Here is an 18402-nt window from a genome sequence, read left to right as displayed (position 1 = left end):
TTTTCAAGACAGTGTTTCTCTGTGTAACAGCCCTAGCTGTCCTGGAATTAGCTCTATAGAGGCTGGCTCTATACTCACACAGAATCACTTGCCTCTGCCTCCTAAAAGGTGTGTGCCACCACCCAGCTCTGAAATACTTTTATTGAAAAATATATAGATAGGTATAACAGCCACTTCATTCAAAAGTTAGGATATTTCCATGTTCTGAAAGTTCCCTGTATATCTTTCCAGTCATTTTCCTCCTAGACAACTGTACCCCAGATAGCTACTGATCTATCTCATGAGTTGTTTTCCAAATCTTTTAAATCACACTGTGTTCTTTTACTATCTGACTTCTTTCATTCAACATTGCTGTTGAAGGATTTATTACTAGTTTGTTTCTTTTGGTTGCCAAGTGGTATTGCTATATGGACATACCACAATTGTTTAACTACTCAGATGTTGATGGGTAATTGGGTTGTTTCCAAGTTTTTTTCTATTATGAATGCACCACAGTGATGATCATTTGTGCATAAGCCTTGATTTAACCTTATGTCTTGCTATGAACTTGCTTTTCATTTTCCTTTGCTCATCTGATAAGAATGTCTTGGTTTTGTAAGAATCTTCTGTACTATTTTCTAAGGTTCCTGTACACCACTCTTTTGAAGGACTTTTACTAGTTAGTAATAACCAGTCATAGTTGAAACTGTCTTCCCTAATTTGTCACAGACAATCTATATCATAGAAACATTTATAAAGAAGTCATTTCCACATTACATTGTGTTTATGTGTACTTGAGATTTTAATACATCACCAGTGGCAGTCTCTTCTTGATTTCATGGAAATCTTTCTCCTCATGTGGAAGTAGGAAAGAAATTCTTCCCATCTTTGGAGCATCAGGTAAAGGAAGACAAATCCCCTGAACTGTGAGCCAAGAGCATGGGTAAAAGGATTTTTCTCTAGAGGATTACTGTTAAATGGAAATATACACATGTCTGTGAAGTACAGTTTTCTTTTAGCTTGGCTACAGAGCTCTTCATGTTCAAACACTATTTCCACCATTTTCTGGGTATATCTTGAGCAAGTATCTTCCAAGCTTCATTTCACCATCTGTAACCAAGGGAAACAAGAGTACTCTGTGGATTCCTGTGCAGATTCACTGAGATAGCACATGAAAAGCATGCTATAGAGTGACCAGCAGATTTTAGAATGTAATTAAGTGGTAACTGTATTTTTAATGTGTATGAGTGTTTTGCCTGCATGTATGTATGTATGTATGTATGTATGTATGTATGTATGTATGTATGTGTACTGCATGCATATCTGGTGTCCATGGAGGCCAGAAGGGTGGAACTGAAGTTATGAATGGTTGGGAGTTGCTGTGTGGGTGCAGGGAACTGAACTCAGCAAGTGCCTTGGACCGCAGAGCCGTGTGTCCAGTCCCTAAAGTGGGAACTTTAAAACATACAAACCATTCTTCAGACCTGATTTTTCTCTTTGGCTGCAAATGCCAGGATGGGCAAGTGCTCTATTACTGACCTCCATGCCCAGCCTTAGAGTTTCCTTTACATGGAATTTCTTAAAAGTCTGGTTGAAGATGACACTCAGAAAATTGTCACTTAGTATCATGTATTGCCAAACTATGGATTCAGTAAATACCATCTAGCACCAAGTATTCAGCTAGATCACAAATATGTATAGAACACAGTCTTCACCATCAGTGTCACCAAAACACCCAACAGAGCAGGGCTAGTATAACAGTGATGAAAGTAGAACAACTTTTCCTAACAAGCTTATAAACTGAGTTTATAAATTGAAATCCTTGTAATTTGCATAACTCTTTAGCTTCTTGTAAATTACATATCCACAAACAAGAAGATACACATTTAAAATAGGATTTTAGAAATTAAATAGGTATGGCTTTGCATTCTGAGTGATTAGTATAGTCTTTATTTCAGCTATACAAAAGATTTTGCTGCTTCCTCTTGAAGAGACTTTTCTGACTTGGGCTTTGTGTTTAGTTTAGTAGTGTATACGGGTCTGACAAAAAATACAAAAGTCAATTTATTTCAAAGGTCTGAAATGCAAAATGTATATTTACATAAAATGTCTTAAATGGTTTTACTCATAAGTGAAAAGCTAAAAAATAACACAAAGAATCAATTAAAAGATAAAACTAGAACTGGAAAGATAGCTTAGTTGTTAAGAGCACTTGCTGTTCTCCCACAGGACCTGGATTCAGTTTCTGGCAACCACAAAGTGACTTATAATTATACTATACATAATATAGTACCATTCTCTAGTTCCAGGGAATCTGATAACTCCATCCAACCTCCAAAGGCATGCACATAATGCACATACATGTGGCCAAAACACTCATACACATAATAAGAAGTCTAAAAAATAATGTTAAAATGAAAAATAAAACTAAGGGCTTGGGATGTAGATCAACAGTATAGGACTTGTGAGTAAGGCCCTGGGCTCATCTCCAAGTGCCACTAAAAATAAACCTGTATTTATACTGAAGCTTTTATTCATAACGCACAAATAAGGAAAGACGTGTGCACAGACAAGATGGCTTAGGTAGAGGTGCCTGCTGGCAAGCCTGACAGCCTGGGTACTGTCCCTGGGACCTGTACAGTATAAAGAGCTCCCATGTAGTAGCAGCAGTGTGTAATTCTCCCCCAGTGCCTCGCGCGGAGGCAGCTATCTGACCTATGATAAGAGTCTAGAGAAGATGCCACAACACCCCCCCTCCACATCTCTGTTCCCTCTCTATTCACCTCTTTTGTTACAATAGACATAATGAGATTCACGTTAAGAGCCAACTTAATAAATATTTCTCAAAGTGTCATGTCTGCCACTTACATCTATAGAGTCTTATCATATTGAAAACTCACCTTTGGGTCATCTAACAGGTTTTTCCATTGTTTGCAACTTTTGCTGTTTTACTCGGCTTATGTGCACTCCCCCTGAGAAAGGGGGAGACAGGTACAGGTTGAGGAAATTAGAAGAGGATTTGATATGAGGAGAGAGAGGCAGAGGGGAAGAGGAGCAGGAGTGAGGGAAAGTGGAAGAGATATCATTAGAGGAAAAGTGGGAAAGAAGGAAAGCCAAAGATGAGAGAGAAAAGGGCACACAAGGAGAAAACTTAATTTGGGTCTCAAATTCAAATGATGTCCTAACCACCTTGCCAAGTGTCTATGTTCTCTCCTTAGCTCACTGTTGGGTCACAAACCTGGTCTCTTTTGCGGCTTTCCCTCCCCTTTTTCTTTTTAGTTCAGGTTTCAGAAGCAGGGTCTGAATGCGGCCACTCAGAACTTGATTTGTAATATTGAACAGGAAGATGAAAAAGCAGCAGGCGGGAGGGAAGGAAACTGAGCATTCCATATATGATTCCTCACTCATTTCTTGAACATTTATCTTTTATCTCATCTAGGAAAAATACTGTGGCATCAGAGAGAAGCCTGCCATCTGGGCTCACTACAAAGGAACCAGAAAAAGTTGAGGAGAAGGAAGCCTTGAAAGGTAAGAAATGAAAAGCCAAGAAAGGAGAGAGAGGGACTCAAGTCCAGAGTGGCAGGTCTAGCTCGGGGTCTGCTGCCTGTCATTCCACAGCTCCATGTACACAGATGGAGCATTCGAAGTGCCCACTTTCCATAAAACACTGTGAAGAAGAGAAAACAGCCTCCTTCAACTGCAGAGGAATGCGGGAGATGAAATGGATGTCTCTGTCCTCCGCTAGCACTGCCTGGGAGCTGGGAGAGAGAACCAGATAAGCTTTGCACCAAGGGTTTATTTTCCTTCTTTGGGCAGCATTTTTATTCTGGTTTTACCTAGAAATTAGAATTACAGACACGTTTTTAGCCTTTGTTCAGCCTGAATTTAATAGAATGAGGGTTTAGGATGTGGTAGTCTTTGCTTTCTTGAGGTAAAGAGTATTAACAAGTGATAAAAGTGTGTGGAAGGGGAAAACAGGAGCTAGAGGAGAGTGAAAAGGGGGAAAGAAATGCTAATCAGGGGGAAAACTGAAAAACTGTATAAGCCTGAGAAAGAAAAATGGGAAGACATGGGAGAGAAGAGGAGAAAGCAACGGGAAAGCACGTGAAAGAAAACAAACAGGGAAAACAGTTAATGCTCTGTGGCAACCCGCATGCCACATTGTAAAGTGTGCCATGCTGTGATTCAGCAAGTTCCAGGAGGACTTTTGCTACTCCTTTGTGGGATCTGTTGTTAGACCCTGGTGACCCAGACACCCACTTCAAGCTGCCTGCTAGCTTTACAGAAATGGGCCATCAGCAGCACAAAATTATCAGCTTTGAGAAAAATAACTGTCAAACAAATGCCCTCCTCAGCCCAGCAGCCCAGCTGTACACACAGAGACAGATAAATGGCATATTCACGTAATGGAGGAAATACTGTTAGAACTAAAGCCTGCGGCTTCTGACTCAACATCAGCATTCGACTGCCTTTCTTCAGTGTCTCTCTCCAAATTCCCTCTGGCTCTCTTTCCCAGATCGTTTCGTGGATTTATATGTCCGTGTCATGCTGTCTCCCAAATTGTCATTCTTGTTCTTTGTCTCACTTGCTCATACATGTAGACTGAGAATAATTCTCTCTGTGTGGGCACATACGTGTGTTGTGAGTGTATTTGCGTGTATATGTATGTGAGCACCTGTGCACATGTGGAGGCCAGAGGACAACCTCAGCTGTCTCCTCAGGATCTGTGCCTCTTGATTTTTGACACATGGTTTCTCAGGGCCTGGGGCTTACAGAGTCAGCTAAGCTTATCAGTGGCCCCCATGATCCTCCAGGCTCAGTGGAGCTGGAGGAGAGGCTCAGTGGTTAAGAACACTGGCTACTCTTTTCCGACGGACCTGGGTTCAGTTCCCAGTACTCACTTGATGGATCACAACTGGAACTCCAGTTCCAGGGCACCTGATACATTCTTCTGACCTTGTCCAGTATTAGGCACACACACACACACACACACACACACACACACACACACACACACACACACACACACACACAGTGCACAAGACACATACAGAAAAAACATTCATAAACATAAAATAAATCTTTAAAAAAGTTATACCTACTATGTAATCTTTTCTTTCCTTTTTTGTGGAACTGACTCAAGCATGACCATAAATGTCTTTATACTTTAAAGTATTTTTTCCTCTCCATTTAAATTAAGTTAAATGTCCTCTGTGTTCTTTCCATAATATTCTCTTATGAGCGTGATGTAGCTGAAGCTTAGTTCCACTCTGAGAATGACTCAGAGGTGAGTCCCCAAAGGGCAAGATTTACATACTGTCCTATATGACAACCGCCTTGTCAAATGCTTATTTTTGAAAGTTAGATTCCTTAAGACATGGGAATGTGTTAAGAAGAAATTCCCAAGCATTAAATAATATCACTCCACAGTGAGTGTAAGGCTGAGGACACATATGAGAAGAGCAGAGGAGACAGCGATTTTTAATTTACCAAAAATGCTCTCCATACATATCTGCAATGGTGGGAGGTCCTGTTACTTTATGTGTTGGACTACATTTGAATTGCTCTCCTCAGAGTGGTTCATGCCTGATCAGAATCAGGGAACTGGGGAGTCAGAGTGACCAGAACACCTGGGAGTGTCTCCATGGTGGAGTGTTTTAGGACAGGAAGGCATCAGAAAGTTCAGCTGGAAGCCTTCATTCTACTGTGTTCTACTGTTCTAAGAACCTGGGTGACTCCTCTACTGAAGAGCACAATAAAACGTGTCTTGGAATTTGTTCCTTACCTGAAGTGCCTGAATCAGTTCTTGTGTTCCTGTAAAAATAAACAACACATTTCAAGGAGCTGCCACCATGACCACAATATTTATACAAGAACAGCAGGGTCTGAGATCACTAGTCATTTTCCAAATGCTTTGGGAGTAGCAGTGACCTGCACTTAGCAAGCCTAGACTGTTAGTGATTATGCCAGGGGAAGATAGTTTATTTACAGGCTATTCAATTCGTAAAAGCCTCAAAATCAAATTGTATGTAATAGCATAAAGTCTGCTGGCATCTCCACGGGCCGCTACTCAGTCTTCCCCTTTTGGAGTGTGTGAGATTTCCCTGCCCACGTAATTGTAGAGGCAGCTATGACTCATGCAAATACATTCACTTCAGGCTCTACAGTGGATCTTTCAGTAACTAAACTTCAATAATTCTCTGGAGTTTGCCAAAAAGGAGTCACATAGCTTGTGCCAATAGGTCTGATGATATAGATCGAAGGTTGAGGTTAATGATAAAAACTGCCAAGAGACTGGGCAATACAAAGAGAATGTGCCTCGTCAAAGCTAAGGGTCACAGCATCACTGCTTTCTCTATATGAGGAATGTAAATTCTTGAAGATTTCCTATGACAGTGGAGAAATCCTGGTTCCTTCATTCTTATCCCATATGGATTTAAATAGCTTACTTTGCATTTTAAACAGTAAAGACCAGAGAAGAACACTACTCAGCAAGGTTATGTGTGGCTTTTTAACATTTTTGCCTACCAAAGCAAACAATTATAAATTATGAAGTGTCTCTGAAATTAATGGTCTTAGGAAAGAAAAATAACATATAGAATGTATTCATCAACCTCACCTTTCTGGCTAAATCCTAAAAATGCCCCTGGAATAAAAGTTAGGTGACTTTCATTCTGTTCTTAAAATATTACATCTTTCTTTTGTAATTAACATTCTCGAATTAGAGGCTAGCTAGTAATTATGTTCCTGGTGCAAACAGGTAGCAAAAAGGAGTCCATGGCATACAAATATGACCCCATGGGACAGACCTCAAGAGAATTACTTAGAATAAAAATTTAGTTTTGTTTTTATTTTCTTATTTATTTCTTCCTAGTAGTTAGTAGATTAATGGTATAGGAAGCTAATGGGTAAAAGTGTTAAAGAATTTAATTTCATATTCTTGTATCATTATTTTGCTGCTTATGTAGGAATTTGTATTATTTCCAATGATCACATAGTAAAACTAAGATAACCTAGCACTTACTAAGTGCTTTTCATTCTGTTATCCTCATGATTTTTATTATTAAAAACAGCAGCAGCAACAACAAAAAACCAGTGGGGCTGGTGAGAGGTCTCAAAGGGTAAAGGCACCTGCTGCTAAGCCTGAAAACCTGAGTTTGATCTTCAGACCCCACATAGTGGAATGAGAGAACCAACTCCCACAAGTTGTCCTCTGACCTCCACATGTGCATCCTCCACACATTCATTCCCCACCCCACCCCCACTAAATGAATAAATGAAATGTAAAAGAACATTTAAAAATAAAACAAAAATGATGCTGGGTGGGGTGACACAGGCCCTTGATCCAGCACTTGAAAGAGAGGTAGGTGGATCTCTCTTGAGACCAGAGCTACATGGTCTACATAGTAAGCTTCAAGCTAGTAGATGTCTTAGTAAAGGTTTATGTTGCTGTGAAAAGACATCATGATTACAGCAACTCTTACATTAAAAAAAACAAACATTTAATTAGGGTAGCATCCTAAAGTTTCAGAGATTCAGTCCATTACCCATTATCATCATGGGAGCATGGGGACATGCAGGCAGATGTGATGCTGGCTACATCTTGACTTGCAGGCAACAGGAAGTGGACTGAGACACTGGGAGGTAACCTTAGCATAGGAAACCGCAAAGCCCACCCCCACAGTGATATACTTCCTCTAACAAGGCCACACCCACTCCCAACAAAGCCACACTTCCTAGTAGTACCTCTTCTCCCTATGAGATTATGGGGGCCAATTATATTCAAATCACCATGCCAGGGTTACATAGTGAGATCCTGTCTCAAGCCAGCAAACAAAACAGTTAAGGGTTGGGGATGTAGTTCAAGGTAGAGCCCTTGCCTAACATGCCTTAGGTTCAATTCTCTGAACTGAAGAGAAAAAGCAACTAAGAGCTAATATAGGGAACTAGAGGGGTGGTTCAGCAATGTATATTACTCTTCCTGAGGTCCTGAGTTCAGCTCATGTCACTCCAGCTCCAGGGGACCCAGTACCATCTGCTGGTCTCCATGGCATCCACGCAACTGCACTCACATATACACAACCCCACACACATACATGCCCAGAATCTAATGATGGGGGGAGCTTTTAGAGAAATGAAATGATTCTTGTGAACATACATTCATCAAAACCTACAGACCTTTACACTATGAAGTATGAACCTTTATGTTATAAACTGTTAACTACAGCCACTTAATAACAACATATCAGCATTGGCACATTGATTATAACATGTCAAGTAACCGAGGAAACTGGGGTGTGCAAGGGAAGCGGCTGTGGTCGTAGCTGCTCATTTATTATGTACATTGAAAGCTGCACTACCAAGTAAAGCCTGTCAATCAATTGTTCTAGGCATGAAACAGTTTCACAGCAAAAAGGTAAAGAAAAGAGATGTCGACCTAACAGCTTCATGAGGTTAGAGTTTGATTTATGGTGTTTGTAGATTATTAGTGGCTGGGAATAATTGTGTTGTCAGAGTGGAATAAAATAGAAGGGTTGATGTCAGAGTGCCTGGGCCTCACCAATAATTATTTAGGACAAATCTGCTAAATTGGATGGATTCATTTATATCATTGAAGGAAGACATCCTAGGGTTTCTATTAAGCCCAAACTGGTGTATAGCAATGGATGATCTGTTCCTGGCAATGCTTCTGTCCTGCATCTTGTATCCCTGCCTTCCTTCTCTATTTCTGACCAATGGTTTCTGTTTCTGTTTCTCTTTCCTTTTTTTTTTTAAAGTTACCTTTTCCTTCTGTTTATTGTTTAAGTTTTTTCCCTTGTTCCTCTAGCACATCAGGTTTACCAGTAGCCTTTCTGCAGTAATTCCCAGGCTGACCTGAGCTGCATATTGACACTTTGTGCTAAAAATAAAAATACTTTTTAAAGGGTAGAGTTTAGTGGCAGTGGTAGTTTAGTGGCAGAGTGCTTGCCTAGCAAGGAGACCCTATAATCAGTTCCTATTACGCAGGGTGGTAGGACACAATGCAGCAGTGATCTAGGGAACATTTATTTTAGTTGCTTCTCCGCATCTTATAGGAAGTAGAAAATTTCCTGTAGGTGATAATAGCAATAGCCAAAGTGAGCCATATGTATAGCTAGCTCTTAGCCTTGGAGAATTCCTACAAAGAGTCTCCTGAGTTTGAGTTGACAGTTTTTTCCTTTGGGTATAAAATGCACATACATACCCCAATCCACACATAAAAACAAACATAATTGAAAAATTAAAAACTCAACTATTTAGTAAAGGCGCTAAGAGACCTATACCCATACACATGGAATTATGAAGTCTTCAAGATGGGAAGCATCCCTCAGTGGTAAAGTGTCCTATTAGTGTGTGGGAGCCTCTTGGTTCAATCCACAGCACTCCTTCCCCCAAATTATCAATACAGAGTTTAACATTTGTAAAATAGATCCAAACTTCTCTGAATTCAAAAGAAACATGGAGAAGCAAAAAGAAGTGCTGTTAATCAACAAAAATCAGATGGAAAAATAATAAATTGCTTTTAATACCCAAAAAAGCTAGAAAAAAAAAAAAAAAAGGAAATTGTGTCATTGCCTCAGTTACACAGGAGAGTTCCTTTTTTGTTGTTGTTCTTGAAGCAACAAAAGTGATTTTCAATGGCAAAGTGTGATTCATTTGCTCAGTAAATATTTACCAGGCACCGTGTATGCATTAAGAACAGGGATAAACAGAAAAAAAATAATCAAGTCCCTGTCATTTGAAGTGCTTTATTCCAGGGGAAGAGGCAGATCATAAACAAACAAAATAGTCTATGCCAGCTAGGATGTGCTGTGATTAAATCTGGGATGATGGGAGCTACAGAGGGAGACAAAGTAGTGATTTGAGGAGGGTGAGAAAGAAAAGGCATGGAGGTGGTACATTTGAGCAGACAACTACTTTATAAAGCTCTGAGAGAACATAGTCCCAAGCTGCCTAACAGTTACAAATATCTGCCAAATAAACCATTTTTAAACACACACACACACACACACACACACACACACACACACACGATATACTTAGATATATATGAACAAAATGGGGAATGAAAAATGGATTATCTTTCTAAGTAACGGATTGAAATTCATAAAATTTCCAACTGAATTATCAAGACAGAAACAGTAAATTGACTCCAGGACACAGACACAAACTTGAGAAGTATGTTTTGGGCCTACAAGATGGCTTAGCCCTATTACAGCCCTTGCTACCGACTCTAATGACTTCAATTTGATCCCTGGGATATACAAGTTGGAAGGAGAGAACTTACTCATACAAGTATCCTCTGACTTTTGTACATGTGCTTACAAACACAGGACAAACAAATGTAAAAATCAACTAGAAAAAAGATGCTAAGCAGTCACCAGTTTCTTCTCATTGGCTGTCCTCATATGTGATGGGGAAATTTAGTGCAACCAAATAATGAACCAACTAACTGTCCATTTTCACAACAAATCGTCATCCTTTCACTTGTAGAAATACATATCAAAGTAACAACCCAAAGGGGGAAGTAATTTATTGGAACACAGTGTTTCATAGTTAAAACCTGCAGGTAATCCACATGACCACAGAAGAAGGGCTAATCTGCTTTAGTACACAAGAGATGCTCACCAGGAAAGGCAAGCATGCAGAACTGAGGAGGACTTACAACCTAGATACCCCTCAATTGAAGAATGGTTAATGAAGATGTGGCACACCTACACAATGGAATACTACTCTGCAGAAAAAATAATGGTATCTTGAAATTCGCAGGCAAGTGGATGGCACTTGAAGAAACCATCCTGAATGAGGTAACCCAGTCACAAAAAGAGGAACACAGTATGTACTCGCTCATATATGGATTTTAGACCTAGAGCAAAGGATCACCAGCCTATAATTCACACCACCAGAGGAACTAGGATACAAGGTGTATTCTAAGAGATTCATATAAAGTCCCTCACAGAAGGGGGAAGGGACAAGTCCCCCAGAGCACAGGGGAAGTGGGGGGGGGAAGCAGTGAATGGAGAGAGAAGCAGGAGAAAGAGGGGGAGGAGAGGAAAACACATGCGACTAGGAAGATTGCATCAGGTAGGAGACAGAAGAGAGAGAGAGAGAGAGAGAGAGAGAGAGAGAGAGAGAGAGAGAGAGAGAGAGAGAGAGAGAGCCATTATTGGTTTGAAGAGAAAACTGAACCAAAAGAAATGTCTAGAGACCTACAAGACTGCTGCCAACTAACAATTTGAGCATCTGTGGAAAGGCTACCATAAATGTCCTTCCCGGATAGTGAGATCAACAACTAACTTATCCATGGAGCTCTCTTCCAATACCTAAACACCGAGTCGAACTAGAATCCAGATGCAGACAGAGAGGACAAGACCGGGTTGTGGAAACACATAGAGATAGCTGACCTGAACAAGGAGGAGCTGACGGGCCCCCAGACTGATGGCTGGGAATCCAGCATGGGACAGACTCAGGCACCCCTGAATATGGGTCTTAGCTAAACGGACTGAGCAGTCTAAGGGACCTCAGATAGTGGAACCAGGATGTATCCCTGGTGCACAAAAGGACCTTGTAGGCACATCCCCCATTAACCTTAACCTAGAGACAGGAGAGAAGTCCTAGTCCCTACTTCAAATGACCTGACAGATCTACATGATCCCACCTGGATGGCATTGCCCTACACATGGAATTGGGGTGGGGGGATGGGAGGGGAGGGTGGTCAGGGTGCATGTGAGGGGGCAGAGAGGGTAAAAGGGAGGAAGGGAGGGAGGGAGAGAGGCAGGGAGGGGGAACTGGGATCGACATGTAAAATAATAAATTAAATAAAAAATTAAATTAACAAAAAAAAGATTATATGCAGGATAAGACAAGTTGAAAACACTCAGTGACACACTGCATGGATTCATTTATGCCTGTAAGTTCTTAAAACCGTGGTTACAAATACATTATTAAATAAATGGGCTTTTTAAATAAATAAAAAAAAATACCATCTTTCTAGAAGTCAACACCCCAGCTATAGAATGTGGGCCCTGTGTGCTTCTCTTCATTTCCTAAAATGCATGCTTTTGGCATTTGGCCAAAAGCTGGAATACCAGCTGAGCAACATAAGAAGCTGGTGTGGAAATAAAAATTAAGCAAGGGTGTGTCTCAAATATGGCTAAGAGGTGCCTGTGTCATCATTCCATCACACTGTATCTGAGAGTCTTCAGAGTCACATGCCTATGTTACAGGGAAGCAAGCGTACATCTGCATGCGTAGTATAAACCCTCCAATGCACACAACATTTCCCCATGCTACTGACCTGGATTCTGTAGCCTTGAGACTCGTGTTTGGAAGGTCAGTCATCTTTTCTTCTGTGGTATTATCATCCATTACATTGGATATGTTTTCCTCACTTTTTACAGGAGTCAAAGTAGTCTGAAAACATTTTTCGCCTTGGAAAGTGAGTGTTATATTTGAGATGGTGACATGTTTGGAGCATTCTCTTAACTCTTTCTTAGTTTTTGTGTCTCGTAGACACCCGTGCTTCAGGACATTTTCCTTGGGAAATGACAGGCAAGAGCAAATCAGATAACAGAAGGACACCATGTAGAAGCAGGTTGTGTATGGGGCAGTTTCTAGTCACTTCACCCATACTTACTGAGTGTACACAGGTCCAGGGACAGGGAATAAGGTGTGGTGTCACATGAGTGTGGAGAAGAGCTTGGACTGGTGTGGAAGTTGGTGGCACGGGAACCACAGCAGGCTCCATTGCAGCCTAATACAGTACATTCAGTTCAGAGTGCCACACCCCGGTGTCACCTCACACAAGATGACTAGTGTCTAGTCACAGCACTCCTCTGTCAATTATGGAGTAAGGAAAGTTTTTCTAGAAATACCTTGACATCTACTCTTCAGTCTATTCTTAGGAGCATCTAATAGGTGATGGGGACTTTGGGCTCATAATAATAATAATAATTCTGTTTGTTATGAACTAATCAAATATGCAATTCTCTAAAACCTCTCCTCTGCCTTTAATGGTCTTCCTGTCACACATCACGTCTCCAGGGCTCTCAGTGACCTTATCAGAATGTCTTACGTGGCCCTCGGTACCATTAGTCAGTGAACTCTATACCTGTGTCTCTGACATTCTTCATGTCTGCTCTTCTTCCTTCACGGCCACCACCTGGTCCATCCTAGTACTGTTGGGCCGAGTGACACATGCCTGCACTTCCAGCACAGGGCAAGCTGAGGCTGGAGGATTGCAAATTCTAGGACAGCCTGGGCTACTATAGCAAGACCCTGTCTCAAAAAACAATAAAGCACAACCCCAAGCATTTTCTTGAGAATAATGCAGTGACCTTAGTTCCTAAAGAGAAAACTTCATTTTTTTTCTTACAGTAACAGCAATGTGTATTTATTCTAGACTAAGATCCTGTAAGGAGAGTCTAGCTAAGAATGCCCACTGCTCCTCCAGAGGACTCAGGTTTGATTCCCAGCATCCACATGTAGCTCTCAACTGCCTGTAATTCCCGTCCCTGGAGAGCCAATGCTCTCTTCTGCCTCTGCAGGCAGTGCACACATGTGGCGTATAGATACACATGCAAACAAACACCTATACACATAAAAAGTATCCTCTGAGGAACGGAGTGAAAGTTAGGAAATGTTTCCTTGTGTGATGACTCTGCTCAGAAACAATGCTTCCTCTGGTACACTTATCTCCATCCTATGGTCATTATATATTTTGTATGATTTGCTTTGAGGTCATTTTAAAGTTGTCGCCTATGTTTCTAGTCCTACAACACATACCTTTTCCTCTTGCTTTGCCTTTATTATGTCATCGTTTTCAAATACGACTGTGACCCCTGAGATGTTTGTGGTCTCTTTTTCTTCTATGACTTCAGTGACTTCTGTGACAATTTTTATATCTGGAACATCTGTGACCTCATATTCTGGAATATCAGTGACGTCAGTGACATCTGTGATGTCAGTGACATCTGTAAATTCTGAGAAGTCTGCGCTGTCAGTGACTCTAGCAGAGTATATGCGAGTGTATGGGTGCATGGCCTGCAGCTCTGCGAAAGCTGTGATGTCCATGATGTCCATTGAGCCTGTGGCATCTGTGCTGTTTGTGATTTCTGAGAGGCTCGAGATCTCTGATACTTTGGAAGCCCTGGCTTTCTCCTGATTTAAGAGGGCAATGAGGTCCACCCACTGAGAAAATTCCATATCCTGTTTATATACAGGAGCACAGAGCTGTAAATAGTAGGCTCGGCCACTTATCAGCTTTATTTTGAGTCGCATGTTCTTAGCACTGTGCACAGAAAGAGTCACAAACTGCAGAGGGAGAAACCTACAAACAAATGGAAATGTAATGTCATTTGGAGACCTATAAAAACTTGGAGAATGGTCTTGTGTTCCAGATTGGTGTGGGTGGGAGCTCCTGAGAGCCATCTCATCTTACTAAAAGATTAGAATATCATTTATCATGAGCAATTGCCCATCCTAATTATAATTAATCCCAAAAAGTTGAGGCTTAGGGTTAGTGAGATGGCTAACCAGGCAAAGGTGCCCACTTGATGACCAAAGTTCAGTCCCTAGGACCCACATGTAAAGGACAGACTGATTTTACAAACTTGTCTTCCGACATTGGACTCATGCACACACACACACACACACACACACACACACACAAACACACACTAAAATAAAAAATATATCACCAATATAGACATCTAGGAATTCAAATAAAAACTACATTGAGATTTCATATTATCTCAGTCAGAATGGTTACTAGCATGAAGATAACAGGTTCTGGCAACGATGCAGGAAGAAAATGGCAATCATTATATGCTTTTGTAAGTTAGTGTAGCTACCATGGAAATCAGCATGGAGATGGGGCTGGGGGACAAAGGAGGGTAAAGAAGGGTGAATATGGTTGATGAACTTAATATACATATATGAAAATGATGTACATTAAATATATAGTGATAAAACTGTCTGAAAATGAGGTTGAAAGCTACTTGATAAAGATCATAGACCAAGTTAGTGGCTGAGATGAGGCCAGAACAAACCCTGATGAAGGGAGGCTGCTGTAAGAGGAAGGGCATGCTCTGAGAGGCAGCCTTCGGAGTCTTCAGTTCTCCTTACTGTAGTTTGTTTTCCCACTTAATTGCTAGTTGTCATAAAACATTTTTTCTGGATGCTCTTAGTTACCCCCCTGCATCATTTGAGAAAGCAATGCACCTGAAGTGTTCCTCTGGGACCCTGGCCATCAGCATTTCCACTTCCAGCTATGGGGGATATGGTGTCCTCAGGGGGATTTCTGTCCTCCCATCCTTGTGACTCACCTGGTGAGCACCAGATTCTCTGTAGAGGGAGATGTCAGGAGGCTTTTAAAGAGGGGTTCTGATTCTTTTCGAGCCTCTGGTGTCAGATGTGCCAACAGCATCACATTAGGGGTCTTGAAGATAGAATTGGAAGAGCAGATGCCTACGGTCACCCAGTTTGCACGGTTATGCAGATAAATAGATTCACCTTTCCTATTGACCTGAATGCAGAGAACAGGAAAGGACTTTCATGATAAAAGGCATGGATCTAGCACCCTTGCTTGCTAAAACAGTGTAAGGGAGGCCAGAGGACAAGGGGAGAGTGCATGGTTCCTCCATTCCTTGACTTGTTCATGATTTGGAGATAGCAGAAGGACTAGCCACAGTCTCTGGTTTGTGTGGTCTCCTAGTGAGGACCAGTGCTAGCGACTGAGGTACCTATTAGTACTTCAGGGTACTATGGAGCCTGTGGCTGGGGGACTGACTTAGGAATGTAGCTGGTCATGTGCTAGCACACATTTAGCCGTTAGTTCAAATGAATGAGCACTCTGGGTGCTTTCCAGGATACTTTACCCCCGCACCCCTTGAAGCTCCAAAGTCAGAAATCATGGTATTTTGCTGCCAACAACTACCTAGAAAAAACTGGGCATCTTAGAGGGTATGACTGCAATTATATGGGACTGTGGCTGATATGTAGACCACAAACTTCCCCCACCCCCGTGTTGGGCCAGGGCTATGCAATTAGAGTGTACAAGAGATAATATGAAAATGGTACAGGAAGAAAAGCAAAAATGAAAGATTATTAGGAGGAAAGTAACTGAAAGCCAAAAACATTAAATTATGACATCACATGTTCCAGGGTATGATGTGATGTGGGGCATCACTGAAACCTGTTCTGGAGACTTGGCTCCTCCCTGTGGTACAATGGGCACAGAGAAGTCACACTAGTCCTGCTATCAGTCAGAGGGTGCGTTTTTGAAGCATGGACCCTCCTTATCTTTAAAATGCTTGTCACCTTCTTTGTCATACTCTGTGGGATCAGCTGAGTGTGTTGGCTTAGTGGTCAGCATCGGACACTGTCATGACATTTCTGTGAGGGGCAGGCATGGTTCACATTGATGAACCTGTATCTTTGCTTGGATATCCAGTGTCGAGTGTTGAGAGGAAAACCAACACTACTCCCAGGTGCTCTGTGGCTTCATCCAGAATGCAGGTGCATTCTTATAAGAAAGAAGTGGTTGTTTCTGATACTATCTGACTGTAATGGTTCCTGTTCAGAACCAACAGATAAGATTCATTTTAATTCTTAGCACTCCACAGGTTGTTGTTTATTTATGTGGGCACTAGGGAATGAACCACGGCTTTGTGCATGCTACACGAGTGTTCTTCCATCTCCTGCCTCAGTACTTGTTTTAAAATATGGATCTAGGGGCTACAGGGAGCTCAGCTTATGCACCTGCTGCCCTCATTGAGAATCTGGGTTCCATTACCAACACCTACATGGTGGCTCACAACTATCTGTAGGCACATACAGAAACATCTGCAGGCCAGCCACTCATATACATAAATCATACAATTTCAAAAATTAAAATAAAACCCTAAGAAATTATCTGAATACCTACTGTGATAGTATGTTTTAAAAATACTTTTGTGTAACAAGATTATGTTAGCATGACAGTTATGGTAGAATTTGGACAGCATTCTTGCCTTTGAGTTTGTTGGGAACATCTGAAATGAATTTTCCTGTAACACTAGTTTTTCAAAATGGTTTCCCTTAATATCACAGTGTCCCCTTAGCACATTAAAAATTCTCTTCTCAGCCTTTCACTGTCTGAGAACATGAAATATGGAAGTTACTAGAACTTAATTCAGAGTACAAGTATTAATTACCTGGATAAAATTGCTCTCCAGTATGGGAGGAGATACAAAAGGGGCATACTCTCCTCCATCCAGTATACCCTTAAGATGCCCTAGACCATGAGACGGTGGGATCCAGACAGGGTCTTGCTCTTCCATTGCCTCCTTGTTCTTCTTCATCATGCTGACAGGAAACATCAGAGAAGTGAGAGAATGGGAAACAAACTGATGAATACACAAAGAAGGTCATAGTTATAATACCTCTTTTAGTTGTTAGTAAGTTTTTATCGAAACCTGCAATATGCTTGACTCCACGCTAGGCATTGTAGGCACATGTACATCAGCAGCTTATACTTTAGGGGTGATAGAGAGTAAACAAATGGAAAAGTTGTCTGCTAGTACAGACACTAGTCATAAAACAGGATGAGTGTGTGGCTGGCAATCCTTACTAGGGTGGGAAGGAAGGTAAGGGGACTTCAACACATGCCTTCTACCCCAAACCATTATTTTCTACCTTCCCAATTAACTAATCATGGAGGGATTTCATGTCCTTTTATGTAAGGATATAAAAACTGCATTAAACACCTCACACATGACTGGGCCTTAGCTTTTGTTGGGGGGTGGGAGGAAGTGGGATATCTATCTAATTCATGACAGTTCATTCCATGCTACATAACTCAGGCTCTCCATCTCTGAAGATAATTTTAACAGAAAACAGTGATGCTATGCCACTGATTTCACCTTTTGTCTATCAAAAAGGATTGCAGAAAGGGAAGAAACAGAGCCCCCAAATTTGTGTACATACATTCAAAAGATTATTCTTTCTACTTAAATGTTTTCTGTAAAGAATATATGCAATAGGTCAAAAGCTAAAAGATACCAACCATCACTCATCATAAAGCACATGTAAGTCACAAGTGCAGCCAATCCTCAGAGACCCCTTTCTTCAGAGTCCAAGACAAAGTGTAAATCCTAAGCCTGTTTCTTACTTCCTGTCAGGGCTGTGCCTCTCATAAGTGATGGTCTTGGGCACAGCAACTCCATGTCTTAGCACAGTTTTCCCTGACAGGCTTTCTACTGTTAACTCAGTGGCTCTCTTAAAATATGTTTACAGAGAGGATAAAATCAGTGAAGATGAGCATGAGAGTGAAGATATTGAAAGACTAAAATAGCTCAGTGAAGTTAACTACTAGGATATGGCCTCAGCACATCAGTTCACAGAAGCTAAACTGTGAAAAACAAT

The 18402-nt window shown here is 41.2% G+C and overlaps 1 protein-coding gene across 1 annotated transcript; it reads right to left on the bottom strand.

The window, feature by feature from the left end:
* Window positions 1-3946: 3946 nt before the first annotated feature.
* Garin2 (golgi associated RAB2 interactor family member 2) lies at window positions 3947-17342 on the bottom strand. Its single transcript, XM_051196166.1, has 6 exons — window positions 17193-17342; window positions 15324-15523; window positions 13783-14326; window positions 12296-12534; window positions 5765-5793; window positions 3947-4025 (listed from the first exon to the last, which is right to left on the bottom strand). The coding sequence occupies exons 1-6, from the start codon at window positions 17340-17342 to the stop codon at window positions 3961-3963; spliced, it is 1227 nt and encodes a 408-aa protein (XP_051052123.1). The 3' UTR covers window positions 3947-3960.
* Between the last annotated feature and the right edge of the window lie 1060 nt (window positions 17343-18402).

This window comes from Phodopus roborovskii, unplaced genomic scaffold, assembly GCF_943737965.1.
Source record: "Phodopus roborovskii unplaced genomic scaffold, PHOROB, whole genome shotgun sequence".
NCBI classification, from domain to species: Eukaryota; Metazoa; Chordata; class Mammalia; order Rodentia; family Cricetidae; genus Phodopus; species Phodopus roborovskii.
This window is presented reverse-complemented; position numbering and strand designations above follow the sequence as displayed.